This window comes from Plecotus auritus, assembly GCF_963455305.1.
Source record: "Plecotus auritus genome assembly, chromosome: 1".
In the NCBI taxonomy this organism is placed as follows: domain Eukaryota; kingdom Metazoa; phylum Chordata; class Mammalia; order Chiroptera; family Vespertilionidae; genus Plecotus; species Plecotus auritus.
Genome location: NC_137770.1, coordinates 52,672,628 through 52,689,804, shown reverse-complemented (window position 1 = coordinate 52,689,804; position 17,177 = coordinate 52,672,628). Strand labels below are relative to the sequence as shown.

The window sequence follows — 17,177 nt, the reverse complement described above, 5'->3', positions numbered from 1 at the left end:
TAGTTATCTCACCTATATTTAATTTCATAACTTTTAAAAATATTTACTATAAGAAGCATTCATTAGCTCTCTTTTTGTACTATTTTAGCAGCTTATGGACTATGTTGTGTTTTTACATAATCATACAATACATAGCAGCAGCAAGATTGGACAACAAATACAGCGGACTTGACCAGAGCAGAAGTGGGGGCTCATGAGAGTAGTACATGCCTGCAAACCTTCAACATCCAGGCATCTTAGAGAGTAAGAGGAGCGTTGACTGGTCTGCCACCTTAGTGGATCGGATTCTCTGTTATTATTGCACTCAGAAAAGGTGATATTAAAAGGCTGGCAGTAGGGTTTAGAGGAGCAGTAAGGTCTAAAGGAATGCCTCCCGACAGCTGCCCTTTTAAGGTGGGGATGCCTAAGGAGGCAGTGGGAGGGGCTTCACTTGTCCAGAGCTTGCTTAATTAGGAGAAAAAATTCCAATCAGGTTTGATAATCTAACCCGTTTTCTCAGCGAAGGCTGGCAGATTTCACTTGTGTGAAAGTCCCAGGTGCTTAGGAGTCTTCCAAACTCAGGTTTGGTAATGAAAACTGCTGACCTGGACCTACTGTACCACCGCCTGGCAGGCGGTGATGATGGGCTGCTGCTCCTTCCAGCTTCGTGTTGAATTCCTCGGGGAAAATATGCACCACACATGCTCACACACACTCAGTTCACATTTTAAAATGCCTCGTAATAAACTCCCCCCAAAAGACCGTGTAACATTTAGTGTAAGCAACTGAAAATTGTTTTCGGTACCTACCAAAGCATGAGAGATTCAGTACCTACTGAAGAATGGGAGTGTTAGTTTGCAGAGTTTCCATTAAGGGCAGCTTGTTGCTGCACAGAACTTTCTTGCCATAAATGCCCAGCATATTCTATCCCTGCCTGGCCACTGGACACCACCATCTGGTGTTCTTCTAGTAACAGTCATCATCCTGACAGTTTTCTGTGGGGCTCTTTTTGGGGTGCTTTTGGTAACCTCAGCCCGGTCTGGCTTTCTGATGGTGTAGGAGCTACTGTCCAGAGCCCCACAGCCCTGGCCTACTCATGATACTACATCATTGTCCTTGCAAGTGTCCTCATGGAGAAAGCCTGCAACAGCTATGTGCTCAGGTGGACCTGCTCTGGGTCTGGGAGGGCAAAAGCTCCCTGCTACTAACAAGTCCTCTGCTAAGTCACCTTACCTCTCTGTGAACTCAGCTTCCTCTTTTGTGACATGGATGACTTCCAGTTCTCTCAGTCATTCATTTCTGCCCACAGAGTTGCTTCATGATAGTCATCACATCTAAAGTGCTGCTTGGATATCTCTCAGATCCTTCCTGCTGACTGACTTGGGGTCTCCTGACAGGGCCAGAGTGTTCTGCTGGTACTCAGGCCTAGATCCCTGAAATTCCAGGAAATGTACTTACAGCTTTTGTCTACAGGTAGTTTGCAAATTGAACAGGCATCAGTATTCAAATGTTCATATAGCCAGAACCATGCCCTGCCCGGACCCTCTCCAGGAACATTTGCTACATTCCCTGGCCCAGAGCCAGAAGCAGCCATTTCTCAGAGGATCTCTGGTTTCTTCGAATGGGGAGTGGTATTTGAAGGCCACCTAGCCAAGGTGCTGGCGGTGTTTATTGCCAGCAGGTTGTCCTTGCTCTTAGCCTCCTAAGAGGACACAACTAGAAAATAAATGTGTTGGTTTTTTTTTTGTTTTTTGTTTTTTTTTTCAGAAAAAGAAAATGAATCCAATGTGCCAGTAATGATTTCCAATTCAAATGAAAGATTGCAGGGTTTTCATTGACCTTTTTTTGGCTTTATATTTTTATCTCTTTTATGCTAAAAATCTAGGTTACTAACAACTAATGTAATTACTCACTTTATCTTAATTATATACAACATGTTATATAATATCCTAATTTTATAGAGTGTGCATATATAGAGAAGGGGGAGGGTGCTGTAAAATAATGGTATCAGTGTTTGACAAGTCACTGTGGTTTGTTTCATCTTGAAGTATATCTCACTAGGGATGCATAGTGAAAAGACTGTTTTCAGTGTTACCTGAAATAATTTTTCTCTGTAGTTATGCTGTCAACTTGATATACTGTTAAGTTGATTTGTTTCAGTTTGCTCTAGATTTTTAGGTTGCTTTTTACCCCTCTTTGCAATTTTATGTGGTTCTAAAATGAAAAAAAAAAACAACAACACACACAACAATTATGCTATAGGAATATTTACAGAGGTTTATTTTTCTATCCTTGTTCCCCTCTCCCTGTTTTTCCCTTCTTCCTATAGAGAATCATTTTTGTTAGTACTGGGCATATCTTTCTATTGTTTTAAAAATACATATTAACAATATAAAATGAAAAATACATCCTGTCCTCCCTGTCTTACAGAATAGTATACTGTACACGCTTGTGCCCTTTACTATCTATAATAATAAAAGGGCAATATGCTAATTAGACTGGACATCCTTCCAGATGACCGTCTGGACGAAGCCCCGGCTGCGAGGGAAGACCAGGTCCCCGGTGCCAGAGGGAAGCTGGTGCCGGCAGCCGGGGGAAGGAAGGCCTGCTCTTGCATGAATTTTGTACATCGGGCCTCTGGTTATATTATATCCTAGAAACTCTTTCTCATTTACCTTTGTTAGCTTCACCCTTTTTATCAGTCTGGTTTTATATTTGTGTCCTATTAAGTGCATTGTGGGATGTGGCAGTTTGTTATTAATTATAACTAGAACATACTGGGAAAGTTAGTGACTTAACTGTGAGTTTTATGAAAAGACTTTTCTTTCCTTCTCATCACAGAACATAAATGCTGTACTTTTTCCCTTCCTCTCTCTCAGTCTAAAGGAATTCCTGCCCAAAGAATACATCAAGCAGAGAGGAGCTGAAAAGAGAATATTTCAGGTACTGGGAATGTGAATTTATCATTCTTCTCACTCCCTACCCTCATGTATTAGTATGAGAGGGGCCTCCACACATGATAGTTTTGTACCCCATACGTGTACTCAGCTTATATACTAAATGATGAGTATCTCAAGAGTAAAGGAACTGACAGTTCTACGTCTGGCAGATTTATTATCTTAATCCCTACCTTCTTGCTAAAGGTTACGTAGCCCTTCTGAGAAAAATATATGCATACATTTAATTTCCAAGGTATTATCTTGGTAGCTTTCAGACAAGGTGATTTGCCTTTAAAAATGCACCAAGGAAGAAGCTACAAGTTGCTTCTTTGTCCAGAGTTTGGTTTTTGAAGCTGGAATTTGGGAAGTGGTACCTTTTTAAAATTCAGGTTTATTCTAAAAGAGAGTTGTTTATTCTAGGCAACCAGTAAGAAAAGCTCTATCGTCAACTTTGCCATGAATCAATCACTCTAAATAAATCTAAAACATCAAAATCTTCTTTGATGTTGAAATGTAAATGTAAGTTGAAATGTAAATTTCATGTGTATACATCATTTTTTTTTTTTTTTTTTTTTTACCAAGTATTATTTCCCAGAGTGATGATGTACACACATTTGTATAACCTGCTCTCTGGAAAACTGTATGTTGTGGATGGTTGTTAGAATGCTACCTTCCCTGGACAAGAACATTTTTTTGGCTCTCATTTCAAGTGTTGGTTCTGAACCTTTTGATACATGGGGATGTTTGAAAATTGGATTATAATTATGGAGCTTGTTCCTGCCATGTTGCACATGCGTGCATTGGTGCATATGGTTATGAAATCTGTAGGGGTTTGAGCTCAAATTCTAGTTCAGAAGCACTGCATTAGCATTTTCTGTGTACTCTGACTCTCGGTGAGTAGGAACTTGTGTCGTGAAGGTGTCTACTACACAAATGTTGCTTATTGGTCAGTCTAGCCACACTCTATGCACCACATTCAGTCACTACCTCTCACCACGTCCACCTCTTGGTGGAGCTGCAATAACTGGTCCCTGCTACTATCACTTCCGCAGGAGCACAAGAACTGTGGAGAGATGAGTGAAATAGAAGCCAAGGTCAAGTACGTCAAACTCGCCCGGTCCCTCCGGACGTATGGTGTGTCCTTTTTCCTGGTGAAGGTGAGTTGGGCAGGGTGGTGGAGAGAGTGTTTGCTCTTGTCACACCTTTTTCTTTCGTTAGAGTGTTTGCTGTTAAGGTTGGTTTGCATTTGCAGAGGTAGCATCTGGGCAATAATGACCCGACTTTAGCTGCTGGAGAGACATGAAGTGGATCATCTATGAGGCTGCTGAGTGAGCCTAGCTGCCCATGGTCCTCTGGCAGCTGTGTCTGGGCTTGGCTCATGTCATTGCAGGGGTGTGTTTACTTGTACTCATTATGACTTTCCCCAGAGAATGTTTCACTTAAGACTGTCAAGAGTGCCCTGGACTAAGTGAAGGTCGTTGACCACTGCAAACCAAATCAAATTCCTGAGGTCAATAAGGAACTTAAGATGAATATTTGCAGATGGGTCTGGGAATCCTGTGACCTTTAGATCTGTTCTCGTCAGAATTGTCTTCCTAACAGAAGGAAAGAGGTGATTCTTTTAAACTCAACCTGTGAATTTCAGAGGGAGGCCCTTGGTAGGTATGTTCTTAAGTTGACTGATAAACCCTCCCATTAGCTTCATTTCTCCTTTGTGTATCCTGAGCTCACATACTCTTATTTCAGTCCTTCCTTTTCTTCAACTTCTCTCAGTTTTACACCAGAAAATATCCAGCCCTTGCAAATGAAGAACACCTGGGTGAATCACTTAGTTTCTAAGACCAAGCTCCTTTTTATTCATTATTTTGTAGGGCAACAGGTGACAGATCAGTTCTAAAATTTAATCCCTATCACAGGGACAGAGATTAAATTTTAAGCATGTCCAGTGATATTGGCATCACTTTCCATCTATTTTGAGGGGGTTTTTAAGTCTTTCACATATGAAATTAATTTCTTATATTCACATCGTTTTTCATCAGATTTCACACAGTCAGTTTCAGTGCTATGCATATAGGTCAGCAAATTTAGGGAAATAAATAGGATACAGTAAACTACATGTAGTTATAAAGTAGGGTCAAATATATGATGACAGAAGGAGATTTGACTTTGGATGGTGAACACACAATGCATTATAGAATTGTACACCTAAAGCCTATATAATTTTATTAAACAGTGTCACCCCAATAAATTTAATAAAAAAAGAAAGAAGGAGAAATTGAACAGAAAATTATAGGAACAAAGGTTTTTCTCCAAAGGCAGATTAGCACCTGAGAATAATCTGTCCATGACCAGTAGGATAATTGGAGACAGAGCACAGATCTGGTTATCGCAGGGTCTTGAAGATTTGGTCAAGAGAAGACTCTTCTGTTACAAAAGTATTTAAGGAAAAATGAGAAAGGAATAGAATTTTTCTCCTTCCTTCCTTCCTTCCTTCCTTCCTTCCTTCCTTCCTTCCTTCCTTCCTTCCTTCCTTCCTTCCTCCCTCCCTCCCTCCCTCCCTCCCTTCCTTCCTTCCTTCCTTTTCTCACTTTTTTTCAAATTACATCTCTTTGTAGTGAGGTCAGAGTCAAGGAGATAGGCAGTACTGACAACTTTCACATACATATTACTCAAATTTTGGTTTTCAATAATTTTGTTTTCCATCACATAATAAAAGTGAAAATGCTCTAACTTTAATTTTTTACTCAGTGGTCCTCTGTAGTATTGGACCACTATACTACATAATCATTTTATTTTTAAAGTGATTTTCATAAATATTGTTTACTTGACCATATAGTTTCCATGCTTTTAAAAGTAGTACATCTGAGAATTCAGGAATAATTCAATGTTATGAAATAATGAACCTAGTAAATTAGGTAAATAAGTCAAATAAGATGACGTCATACAGAATGTACTGAGAAAGAAATAAAGAAAACAACCCCATTTACAATAGCATCAAAAAGCAATAAAAAATACTTAGAAATAAATTTAATCAAGGAAGTGAAAGATCTATACACCTAAAACTATAAGAAATTGAAGAAAATACAAGTGAATGGAAAGATATTCCATGTTCATGAATCAAAAGAGTTAATATTGTTAAAAATGTACATATTACCTAAAGTCATCTACAGATTCAATGCAACTCCTATCAGAATTCCATTGACATTTTCCACAGAAAACAAAATCTTAAAGTATGTATGGGACCACAAAAGATCCCAAATAGCCAAAGCAATCTTGAGAAAGAAGAAAACTGGAGGCATCACACAGCTTCATTTCAAATTATATTATAAAGCTATAGTAATCAAAACAGTATGGCACTGGTATAAAAACAAGACATAAATCAATGAAACAGAATCAAGAGCCTGCAATAAACCCATGCATATACAGCAACTAATATTTGACCAAAGGAGCCAAGAATACACATTGGGAAAAGATAGTCTCTTCAATAAATGGTGTTGGGAAAACAACATGCAGAGCAATTAAATTGGATCATTACACCACTCACAAAAATTACCTTGAAATGGATTAAAGACTTAAATGTAAGACCTGAAACTGTAAAACTCTCAGAAGAAAACATAGAGGAAAGCTTCTTGACTTTGTTCGTGGCAGTGATATTTTGTATATAACACCAAAAGCATAAATCAACAAGTGGGACTACATCTAACTAAAAAGCTTCAGCAAAATAAACCACAAATAAATTGAAAAGACAGCCTATGGGATGGAAGAAAATATTTGTAAACCATTTACCTGATAAGGGATTAATATGCAAAATATATATAGAACTCATGCAACTTAATAACAAAAACCAAGTCAATTAAAATGGGAAGAGTCTTAAATAGGCGCTTTCCCAAAGAAGACATATAAATGGCCAACAGGTACATAAAAAAGGCTCAACATCACTAATAATCAGGGTAATGCAAATCAAAACCACAGTGAGATAATGACTCAGACCTGTTAGAATGTTTTTTATCAACAGGATTAGAGGTGACAAATGCTGGCCAAGATGTGGAGAAAAGGGAACCCACGTACACTGTTGGTGGGAATGTAAATTGGTACAGCCACTGTGGAAAATAGTATGGAGGTTCCTCAAAAAATTAAAAATAGCTCTTGCCAGTTTGGCTCAGTGGATAGGGCATCGGCTCATGGATTGAAGGGTCCCAGGTTCAATTCTGGTCAAGGTATGTACTTCAGTTGCGGGCTTGATCCCGGCCCTGGTGGGGCGCATGCAGGAGGCAACCAATTGATGTGTCTCACCTTGATATTTCTCTGTCTCCCTCTCCCCCTCCCTTCCACTCTCTCTAAAAAAATTAATGGAAAAATATCCTCGTGTGAAGATTAACAACAACAACAACAAAAAAATAAAAATAAAAATACCATATAATCCAGCACTTCTACTTCTGGATATTTAGCTGAAGAAAATTGAATCATTATCTCAGAGTTATCTATCTGTACCCTCAGGTTCATTGCAGCATTATCCATAATAGCCAGATATAGAAACAATGTAAATGTCCATTAAAAAATAAAGAAAATGTGGTATATAATACCGTATATATATAACTATGTAATATTATTCTGCCTTAGAAAAGAAGGAAATCATGCAACGACATGGATGGATCTGGAGGGAATTATGCTAAGTGAAATAATTCAGACAAAGACAAATGCTATATGATTTCACTTACATGTGAAATTTTAAAAAGAGGATATCATAGAAACAGAATAGATGGGTGGTTGCCAGGAGCTAAGGTGAATATAACACTGTTCATCCATTCATCAGCTGATAAACATTTGGGTTTCCACCTATGGATTAAATACTGCTATATACATTTATGTACAACCTTTTCTGTGGACATATGCCTTCAATTAATATATATATATATATATATATATATTGACTAATGAGTTTGCCTACCACTGTCCTAAGTTATTAACTGATCTCGAATTTGTTCAGGTGTGTGTGACAGGTAGGTATCCATTAATTTAATAGGCATGATTATTGTTTCTTAAACAATTATTAAAACTAATCATCAGTAAAGCCCTGACCGGTTTGGCTCAGTGAATAGAGCGTCGGCCTGTGGACTGAAGAGTCCTGGGTTTGGTTCCGGTCTGGGGCATGTACTTTGGTTGTGGGCACGTCCCCAGTGCGAGGTGTGCAGGAGGCAGCTGATCTATGTTTCTCTCTCATCGATGTTTCTGGCTCTCTATACCTCTCCCTTTCTCTCTGTAAAAAATTAATAAAATATATTTAAAAAAACAACAACAACTAATCATCAGTAAAGATTTTTAAGACTCAGTAGTTCTGCCTATTTTGAAACACAGTGTACATAAGTTGACCACAGGTAAAACATTGCAATATCATTGATTATTTGGCAGAATCAGATGTATCCAGAGGAAGAGTGCTGACTTGGTATTTCCTGTTTCAGGAAAAGATGAAAGGCAAGAACAAGCTGGTGCCACGCCTGCTGGGCATCACCAAGGACTCAGTGATGCGCGTGGATGAGAAGACCAAGGAAGTGCTGCAGGAGTGGCCACTCACCACGGTCAAGCGCTGGGCAGCCTCGCCCAAGAGCTTCACGTTGGTAGGGACTGGCAGGGGGCAACGAGGGGGCTCATGTGGCTTTGGGTAATATGGTGAGGCGGGAGAAACAATACAAGCCCACTGGGTTTCCTTGGCTTTAGTGGGCAGTGTGGAGAGGGACAGATGGTGGGAGACCATGGGGTGGGCGTGGGGACTGGTCCAGAACTGAAGGAAATGTATAAAAGTTGGGTATCCTTGGCCAGCCCCTCCTCTCTGGTGCTTTGAGTAAGAATGTCTCTAGGAAGAGCCACTCACAGGACGCTTCTCAGTCTTCTGTGTCCCTGATGCCATCCCTAGCATACCCTAAAAGGAAACTCTCTAATGCTCTGAGGCCCATCCAAAGGCACCCTTTATCTCTGATTGTTGTAGAAGTTCCTAAGAACTGTGACATCTTGCTGAGGTGTGTTTTTCCAGCCTGCCTAGAAAGAGAGCATGCTGTATAGTGGAAATAGCGTAGACTTTGGGGTAGTATTCCACCCCAGCTTGTCATTTCTGAGCTCTGTGACCTTGCTCAAATCCCCTGTCCTCACTGAGCCTTAACTTCCTCAGCTGTAAAATGGGGATAGCAATACCTATTTCACAGAGTTGCTGGGATCAAATGACATGATCATGATGAAATGCCCAGTGTGAAATACATGGAAAATATGAACAGTGTGCTTGCCATAGGCCTTCAGACCTCTGAACTCCAGCTCCCAACCTCAGTATTTGCTCTTAGCAGAGTCTAACTGTGTAGCCTTAACTAATAGTCAGACTTACATGTGAGAATTAGTAGGGCAAGTTGAGTAAGAAGAGAAGTTTAAAAAAAAACAAAACCTTAAAATTTGTCAGTTTCTTCGCAACTCCTGAAGGGTACTATTCTCCAGCTCTCCTGAACACTTGAAATGTCAGCTGGCATTGAGGCAAGAGCTCATAATAGGCCATCAGAAAAAAGGTGTAAGGAAGTAGCCTTGGAGGGAGAAATCAGTTATCTAAGTTGATCATCGATTGATAGACTCACGCCAGTTAGAAAAAATCTTCAGAAAACACACCTTCTTTCCTCCTATAATCAGTGACAGCTGTACCTGTGTGGCCCTTAAAAATGAGTGTTCATAGAGAATTACGTTCTCATTTTCCATTGCAGGAAGTTGTGAATAATTTCTAAAATAGATAAATCAAGAAATTAATATAAACATGTTATTTAGAAATGCAGCAGATCCTCAAATAACCTAATTTCATTGTAACGTTGATGAGATTCCCTAGGAACTGAATTCTGGTTTTTATCAATTAGCCTTTGGTAAATTTTGTTTCCTTATACATCGTTTCCCATAGTGATGATGTTAAGTGAGGACTTATAGGAGAAGAAACTGCTTAAAAGGATTGAAAATGGTTGTCTGAGGTGGGGGTCGGGGGTGGGAAGTGAAGGCAGGAATGTATAGGGCAGAGGACAGCTACTACGTATTATTATATACCTTGTAGCAAGATTGGTCTTTTTAAACTAGGTCCAAGTATTGCTTATGAATCTCAGTAAGTACTCAAGCAGGAAACAATGAATTTTCATTATTTTTATTAAAGTATAAGGTTGGTTTTATGCTTGTAACATGTAATATTTGTTTCCTTCCTATTCCTAGTCTTAATTTAATTTCCAAGTATTTAGAGATTTTCCTATTGTCTGTTATTGATTTTTACTTTGACTTTATTACAGCCAAAGAACATATTAAGTATAATTTTACTTCTTAGCATTTTAAGATTTGTTTTATATCCTAGGATATGATCATTCTTGGAGAATGTTCTCTGAGTGATTGAAAAGAATGTATATTCTGCTGTTGATTGAAGTGTTCTATAAATGCCAGGTAGATCCTGTTAGTTAATGGTGTTGTTCCAGTCTTCTGTATCCTTGTTAATGTTCTGTCTAGTTATTCTATCAATTCCCAACAGCGACTCTGGCTTTTTCTATATCTCTTTTCATCTCTATTAGTTTTTGCTTTATATATTTTGAAGTACTATTGTTTGGTTTCTATACATCTAAGACTCCTTTATCTTATTAATGGAGAAATTGTCTTTATTATTACATATTTTCTTCCTAGTAAATTATTTTGCTCTGAAGTCTTTATCTTATAGTAATATAGCCACTCATATTTTAAATGAATGTTCACATGTCATATTTTTTTCTATCCTTTTATTAACAGTCTAGTTATATTGTTATGTTTAAAATGTTTTTCATATAAAGAGCATAGAGTTGGGTTGTGGTTTCTTTTATTTTTTTAAATCCACCCTGTCAATGTCTTTCTTTTAATTGGCATGTTTAGACCATTTGGGTTTTTAGCTAATTTTTGATGTTAGGGCTTAAGTCTACTATTTTATATTTTTTTTGTTTGTTTATCCTCTCTATTTCTTTTTCCTCTGTTTTTCTTGCCTTCCTGGGGGTTACATTTTTTAGAGTTTCATTTTTATTTATTTATGTTTTTTAGTATATCTCTTTGTATGGTGATCTTAATAATTGTTCTAGTGGTTACCATATACATATGATATTAATTGCAGCCTACTGGTGTCATTGTTTTACCACTTCAAGTAAAGTGTAGAAACCAACCTTCCATTTAGGTCTCTACACTCCCCTCTTTCTAAGTGTTATTGTTTAAATATTCTAAATGCATTGAACACCACATGAGATGGTGTTAGAACTTTTGCTTCAACCATAAACTATGACTTAAAAAACTTACGAGGTAAAGGATAGTCGATTACATTTATTTCTATTTTATCCATCCTGTTGTTGTTTCCCTTTTAAAACTTCCCAGCCTTCTTCTGTTACCATTTTCTTTATGTTTGGGGAGCCTCCTTCAGCCATTCTTTAAAGATAGGTCAGCCAACAACAAATTCCCTTAGGTTTTGTTTTTTTATTTTCATCTCAGAATGTTCTTATTTCCCCTTTATTCATGAAGGTTAATTTTGACAGATATAGGATTTGAAATGTACAGTTTTTTTGTTGGTTTGTTTGTTTCTTTTTTTTGCACTTGAAAAATGTCATGCCACTCCTTTCTGGCCTCCAGGGTTTCAGATTAGAATTTTCTGTCATTCAAGTTCATTTACAGATAGTATGTTTGTTTCTCGATAATATATCACTTTTCTATGGCTATTTTAAATATTTTTATTTGTCCTTAGTTTTCAAAAGTTCTTGGTGTGGGCACCCTCTCCCGCTGGGGAGCACACCTGCACCATTCCCTTCCCCTCATCTTCCCCAACACTTAAACCCTAAGAGTCCCCAGGAGACTAGCAACCAGGGGAGCAATGGGCAGCAGCAGCTCCTCCCAGGCTAACCCCCTAACCCTGTCTCCGAGGCCCCCTTTTCTCTGACTTCCCAGTGAGCCAGAGCAGCCCAGCCTAGGCTCTCCTGTTGCTTCCTGTATGTCCTTGTTTCACTGAAATCAATTATTTTTAGAAGTTATTGGTGTGGATTTCTTAGGGATTGTTCTGTTTGGGGTTTGCTTAGCTTCTTTATTTTGGGGATGTTTTCAGCCAGTATTTCTTCAAATACTTTTTTTTTTTTTTTTTTTTTTTTTTTGGTCTCACACTGTTCTCTCCTTCTGGGATTCTGATGATGATGCTAGAGGCCCGGTGCATGAAATTTGTGCACAGGGGGAAGGTCCCCCTCAGCCCAGCCTGTACCCTCTCCAATCTGGGATGCCTCAGGGGATGTCTGACTGCCAGTTTATGCCCGATCAGGCCTAAACTGGCAGTCCGACCTCCCTCTCACAATCCTGGACCACTGGCTCCTAATTGCTCACCTGCCTGCCTGCCTGGTCACCCCTAACTGCTCCCCACCTGCCAGCCTGATCAGCCCTCACTGCCTCTGCGTGCTGGCCTGATCACCCCTAACTGCCCCTGGGCCGGCTAGGTCGCCCCCAACTGCCCCTTCCCTGCCGGCCTGGTTGCTCCTAACTGCCTGCCCCCAACTGGCCTGGTCACCCCTTACTCTCCCCCCTGCCAGCCGGGTTGCTCCTAACTGACCCCTCTGCCAGCCTGGTTGCCCCCAACTGACCCCCTGCTGGCCTAGTCACACCTCACTTCTCCCCCATGCCAGCCTAATCACCTCCAACTGCTCCCCTGCTGGCCTGGTCACCCCCAACTGCACGCCCCCACCGGCCTGGTTGCCCCCAACTGCCCCCCCCATGCCGGCCTGGTTGCCCCCAACTGCCCCCGCCCCCGCTGGCCTGGTCACCCCACACAGCCTGCTGTTCAGTCATTTGGTCATCCCTCACTAATCCCCCTGCCGGCCTGGTCATAGGCAGCCATCTTGTGAATGTGTGATGGTCAATTTGCATATTATTTTTTTATTATATAGGATTAGATCTTTTGCTGTTTGTTGTCCCATAGATCCTTGAAGCTCTGCTTGTTCTATCAATTTCCTCTCTAATGCTCTGATTGACTAAATTCAAGTTTACTGATTCTGTCATCTCTCATCTCTACACTACTATTTTATTTTGGTTATTGCATTTTTCAGTTCTATAATTTTCATTTCATCTTTTTAATTACTTACATTTCTACTTTGAAACTTTCCAATATTTTCACTTGTTTCAAGAGAATTTCTAATTGATTGAAACATTTTTTATGATGGCTACTTTAAAACCCCTATCAGAGAATTCCAATATCTGATTCATCTCAGTATTGGCATCAATTGATTATCTTTTCTTATTCATATTGTAGTTGTCCTGGTTCTTGATATAAATAGTGATTTTCAGTTGAATCCTAGACATTTTGGTTATATATTAGAAGACTCATGATCTGATTTAAATTTTCTATTTTACCAGTCACCTTATGTAGATTTAGTTGTAAGCCTACCTTTGTGTGCTTTAGTTGCAATGACAATTCATTTTCTGAACCTATGCAGTGCTATTCTGGACTCCTTTGTTCCTTTGACACTGCTGGGATTGTTGCTCAGACCTTGTTGCTGCTGTCTGTGAGGGAGGAGAGCACTTCCCTGGGCTACCTGCTACTGCTGGGTGACCTCTGCGGGGAGGCAGAAGCCACTGGACCTGAGTCTTGTTATGCCACTGGGTGGAAGACAGGGAGACACAGGATTTCACTGCAGAAGATCAAACCACCTGCCTGCCTGGATTGTGGAGCAGAGGCTGGGACAGCCTGGGCTTTCATTGCTCTGAGGCCGCTGGTGAACACAGCCCAGGCTGTGGAGCTGGGTTGGGGCTCCCAATGAGGTCTCTGTTGGGCTTTCCTCTTCTGCTCCTTTTGCCACAGAGAACAGGCTTTTCAAAAATTGCTTGTTGGAGGTTCCAAGTGTTGGGCCTCTCTAGTACCCAAGCGTGGAGTAAAGGGATCTATATATATAAAAGGCTAATATGCAAAGTGTCCCCTTGGGAGTTCAACCAGGACACCGGAAGTTCGATTGCTCACTATGATGTGCGCTGACCACAGTGGGCGGCACAAAATGAAGGAAGTCCCCAGCTGGCAGCCGGAAGGCCCCGATCAGCCCTCATCACTGGCTAGGCCTAGGGACCCTACCCATGCACAAATTTCATGCACTGGGCCTCTAGTATAAAATAAAACACAGGAAGTCAGTGGATGTGGCTTCTCAAGGTCTGAGGCCCCCTGCTAGTTCACCTTTTGAGCTTTGAGAGCCCTTTTACTCTGTTTGTCAAATAAGATTTTGGATGTTTGGTTATAGTTAGAGGGGAAGAGCAGGGACATGTTAAGTCTATGCCATCTTGAACTTGGACCTTCTCACCTTTAAAACTGCTAATATATCTGATTTATTATATTTCTCCTAATGCTGCTTTCTCCCTCCAGGATTTTGGGGAATATCAGGAGAGTTACTACTCAGTGCAAACCACTGAGGGAGAGCAAATATCCCAGCTGATTGCAGGCTACATTGATATCATCCTCAAAAAGGTATTTCCTACTGATGCCAATTGAAAAAGCAAGGTTTCTTTATTAAGACTCGGTTTAGATCAGCAGTTGCCAACTGGTGGTCCACGGACCACTGGTGGTCCATGAGGTCCAAAAGGGTGGCGACGGCTGGTTTAGATGATATGGCTACCTGGATAAACAAAAAACAAAAATGCCTTATTTGAAGTACTTGATTCACTAATTTAATCTATGATGTTGAGATTGCTTGAGTGTGTGGTCTTTGACCTAAAGATCCTGTGAGAATTTCTGATTTTGCTGCAGATCATCTGTATCATTGACTGCCGGGTAATTAGTGGTAGTGCATCACTTAGCTAATGAATGAACCTAACTAACCCCTCGGCATCTTCCTCTCTAGGTAGTTATGTTACATTTTCCAGCCTCTGTAGGAGCTCAGATTAAGGGTCTGAAGATGTTTTTTGCATTTTTCATGTTGTTTTTATTCCCCAAATATAACAGGGTTATATGCCATCATGGTATACAGACAAGTTTGCTAAAGCTTTTAGATACAGTCCATTCAAAGAACCAAGTTCTACTAAAGCAGTGGTCGGCAAACTCATTAGTCTTTGGAGCCAAATATCAACAGTACAACAATTGAAATTTCTTTTGAGAGCCAAATTTTTTAAACTTAAACTTCTTCTAACGCCACTTCTTCAAAATAGACTCGCCCAGGCCGTGGTATTTTGTGGAAGAGCCACACTCAAGGGGCCAAAGAGCCACATGTGGCTCGCGAGCCGCAGTTTGCCGACCACGGTACTAGAATATTAATATCTGCATCTTGATTTTAACCATATAAAATTAGGTCTGTGCAATAATAAATGCAGAAGACATTATATATCTCTGCATAGTAAATAATTTATTTTTTATTGTTATGGCCTTTGTTCACCCATAACTTATTAAATATCCAATCTAAGGAATTTGCTATAAACTTCCACAATTTTGCTTGTGTGACACCTTTTAAAACGTTCTTGTGTAAAGACCTGCTGATTTTTGTTTCTGTGTTTTGTTTTACCTCCAGAAACAAAGTAAAGATAGATTTGGACTAGAGGGTGATGAGGAGTCAACTATGTTAGAAGAGTCCGTCTCCCCAAAAAAGTAAGTGTCGTTAAGAGCGCTAGAGAACTGCTTTCCCACTGCATGGCAGGGGTCCTGCCCACTCTGGGCCTGTTGCCTGGAAGTTCTTCACATGGAGAAGATAGTGGATGATGTCGATGAGTCTGGCTTGTTGAAGTGTGGTCCCAGACCATCAGTGTCGGTGCTCAGGGTGTCTGAGGAGCTGGGGACTATTTCAGGGAGACGCTGAACAGGTATTTAATCCGTCTTCAGCGGCAGGGAACATTCAGGAGTCCTGGTCTGCATTTCTGATGTAAACCTCATAAACTGCATCCTTTTCATTAAAGGGCTGCAGATCACGCTTTTGTTTGATCCTGTCCCTTTGGGGGTAGGAATCCAGCCAGTGGAGGAGTTACTGTCTGTGGGCCACTTGGGACACGCCACACTTGGTACACACATTGTAATGTTGCAGAAGGAAGTGGGTAAGAACATGGACGCTGCAGCCAAACTTGGGGTTCAGATCTGGGGGCTGTATTTTTTATTTTCAGGTTTGTGGACATTATGAATTTTCTCTGCTCCCCCCGCCTTGATCTCATTTATAAAATGGGAATAATGATAATACCTCCTTATAAGGTTTATTTTGATGATTGACTTGCTAATGAAGCACATAAAACAATGCCTGGCACAGAATGAATGTTTGCTGTTGCCATCATCATCATCATCATCATCATCATCATCATCATCATCATATTAAATTCAAAACTATCTCAATTTAGCCCCATTGAATGGAAACCTGTGCAGCCCCCCCCCCTTTTTTTTTGTTAAACAGAGCATTGAAATAACTTTTTTGTTTTTATTGTGTGTGTCCCACATTCTATCTTATTTGGTCCCAACAACAACCCTTATGGCAGAGGTACCCACATGTTGTCCTCTGCCATTCATAGATACAGAAACAGAAGCTCATGGGAGTTAGTTGAGATGCATTCATGTGGCAGTGCCTTTACTCAGATTCAGATCTTGTGATATTCCCTCTAGCACAGTGCCAGGAAATTGGAGAGATCCCAGCATTTGAACTTGTTTAGTCATAGTACTTGTTTCTCTATCATCACCACCCTGCACCTCTTTCTCACAATTTGCTTCATAATCACCTTGAAGGTGTTTTTCCATTTGTCCCATCAGTACACAGGTTGGAACCAAACTTGATGTAACTCATTTCAAGTACTGTGCTTGCTACCTCTGGCAAAACTCCTTAAGTTCTCAGAATTATTAATAACATTAGGTGGAAATTAGTGAGTACTTCCTGACAGGGTGTGGCATTCACTTCAAAGGGCTCTGCTGCACTTGCAGTTCACCTAGGAAGAGCTCAGCAAGTGTCTGAGCCCAGAGTCCTGCCCTCTTCCCCACCCTTGGGCATCAGGATAGGGGCTGGTCAAGGCCTACAGGAAAAATGGTCCAGGTGGTTGCATCGCTAGATCTTCCACTTCTCCTTGCATTAGACCAGGGTCCTCAAACTTTTTAAATAGGGGGCCAGTTCACTGTCCCTCAGACCGTTGGAGGGCCGGACTATAGTTTAAAAAAAAAACTATGAACAAATTCCTATGCGCACTGCGGGCCCGGGACGAGTCGGCTGCTAAGCAGGACAGGCAGCGGCACCTGGCGGGCCAGATAAATGTCCTCGGCGGGCCGCATGTGGCCCGCAG

General features: G+C 40.5%; 1 protein-coding gene across 10 annotated transcripts in view; it reads left to right on the top strand.

The window, feature by feature from the left end:
- TLN2 (talin 2) overlaps positions 1–17,177 on the top strand; it is a 425,239-nt gene that overhangs the window by 261,212 nt on the left and 146,850 nt on the right. For all 10 annotated transcript variants that reach the window (XM_080659814.1, XM_080659812.1, XM_080659811.1 and 7 more), the window contains 5 exons: positions 2,859–2,922; positions 3,971–4,075; positions 8,378–8,533; positions 14,308–14,409; positions 15,443–15,519. In XM_080659814.1, the coding sequence (XP_080515940.1) occupies positions 2,859–2,922; positions 3,971–4,075; positions 8,378–8,533; positions 14,308–14,409; positions 15,443–15,519 (504 nt within the window). The remainder of the gene's footprint in view (positions 1–2,858; positions 2,923–3,970; positions 4,076–8,377; positions 8,534–14,307; positions 14,410–15,442; positions 15,520–17,177) is intronic.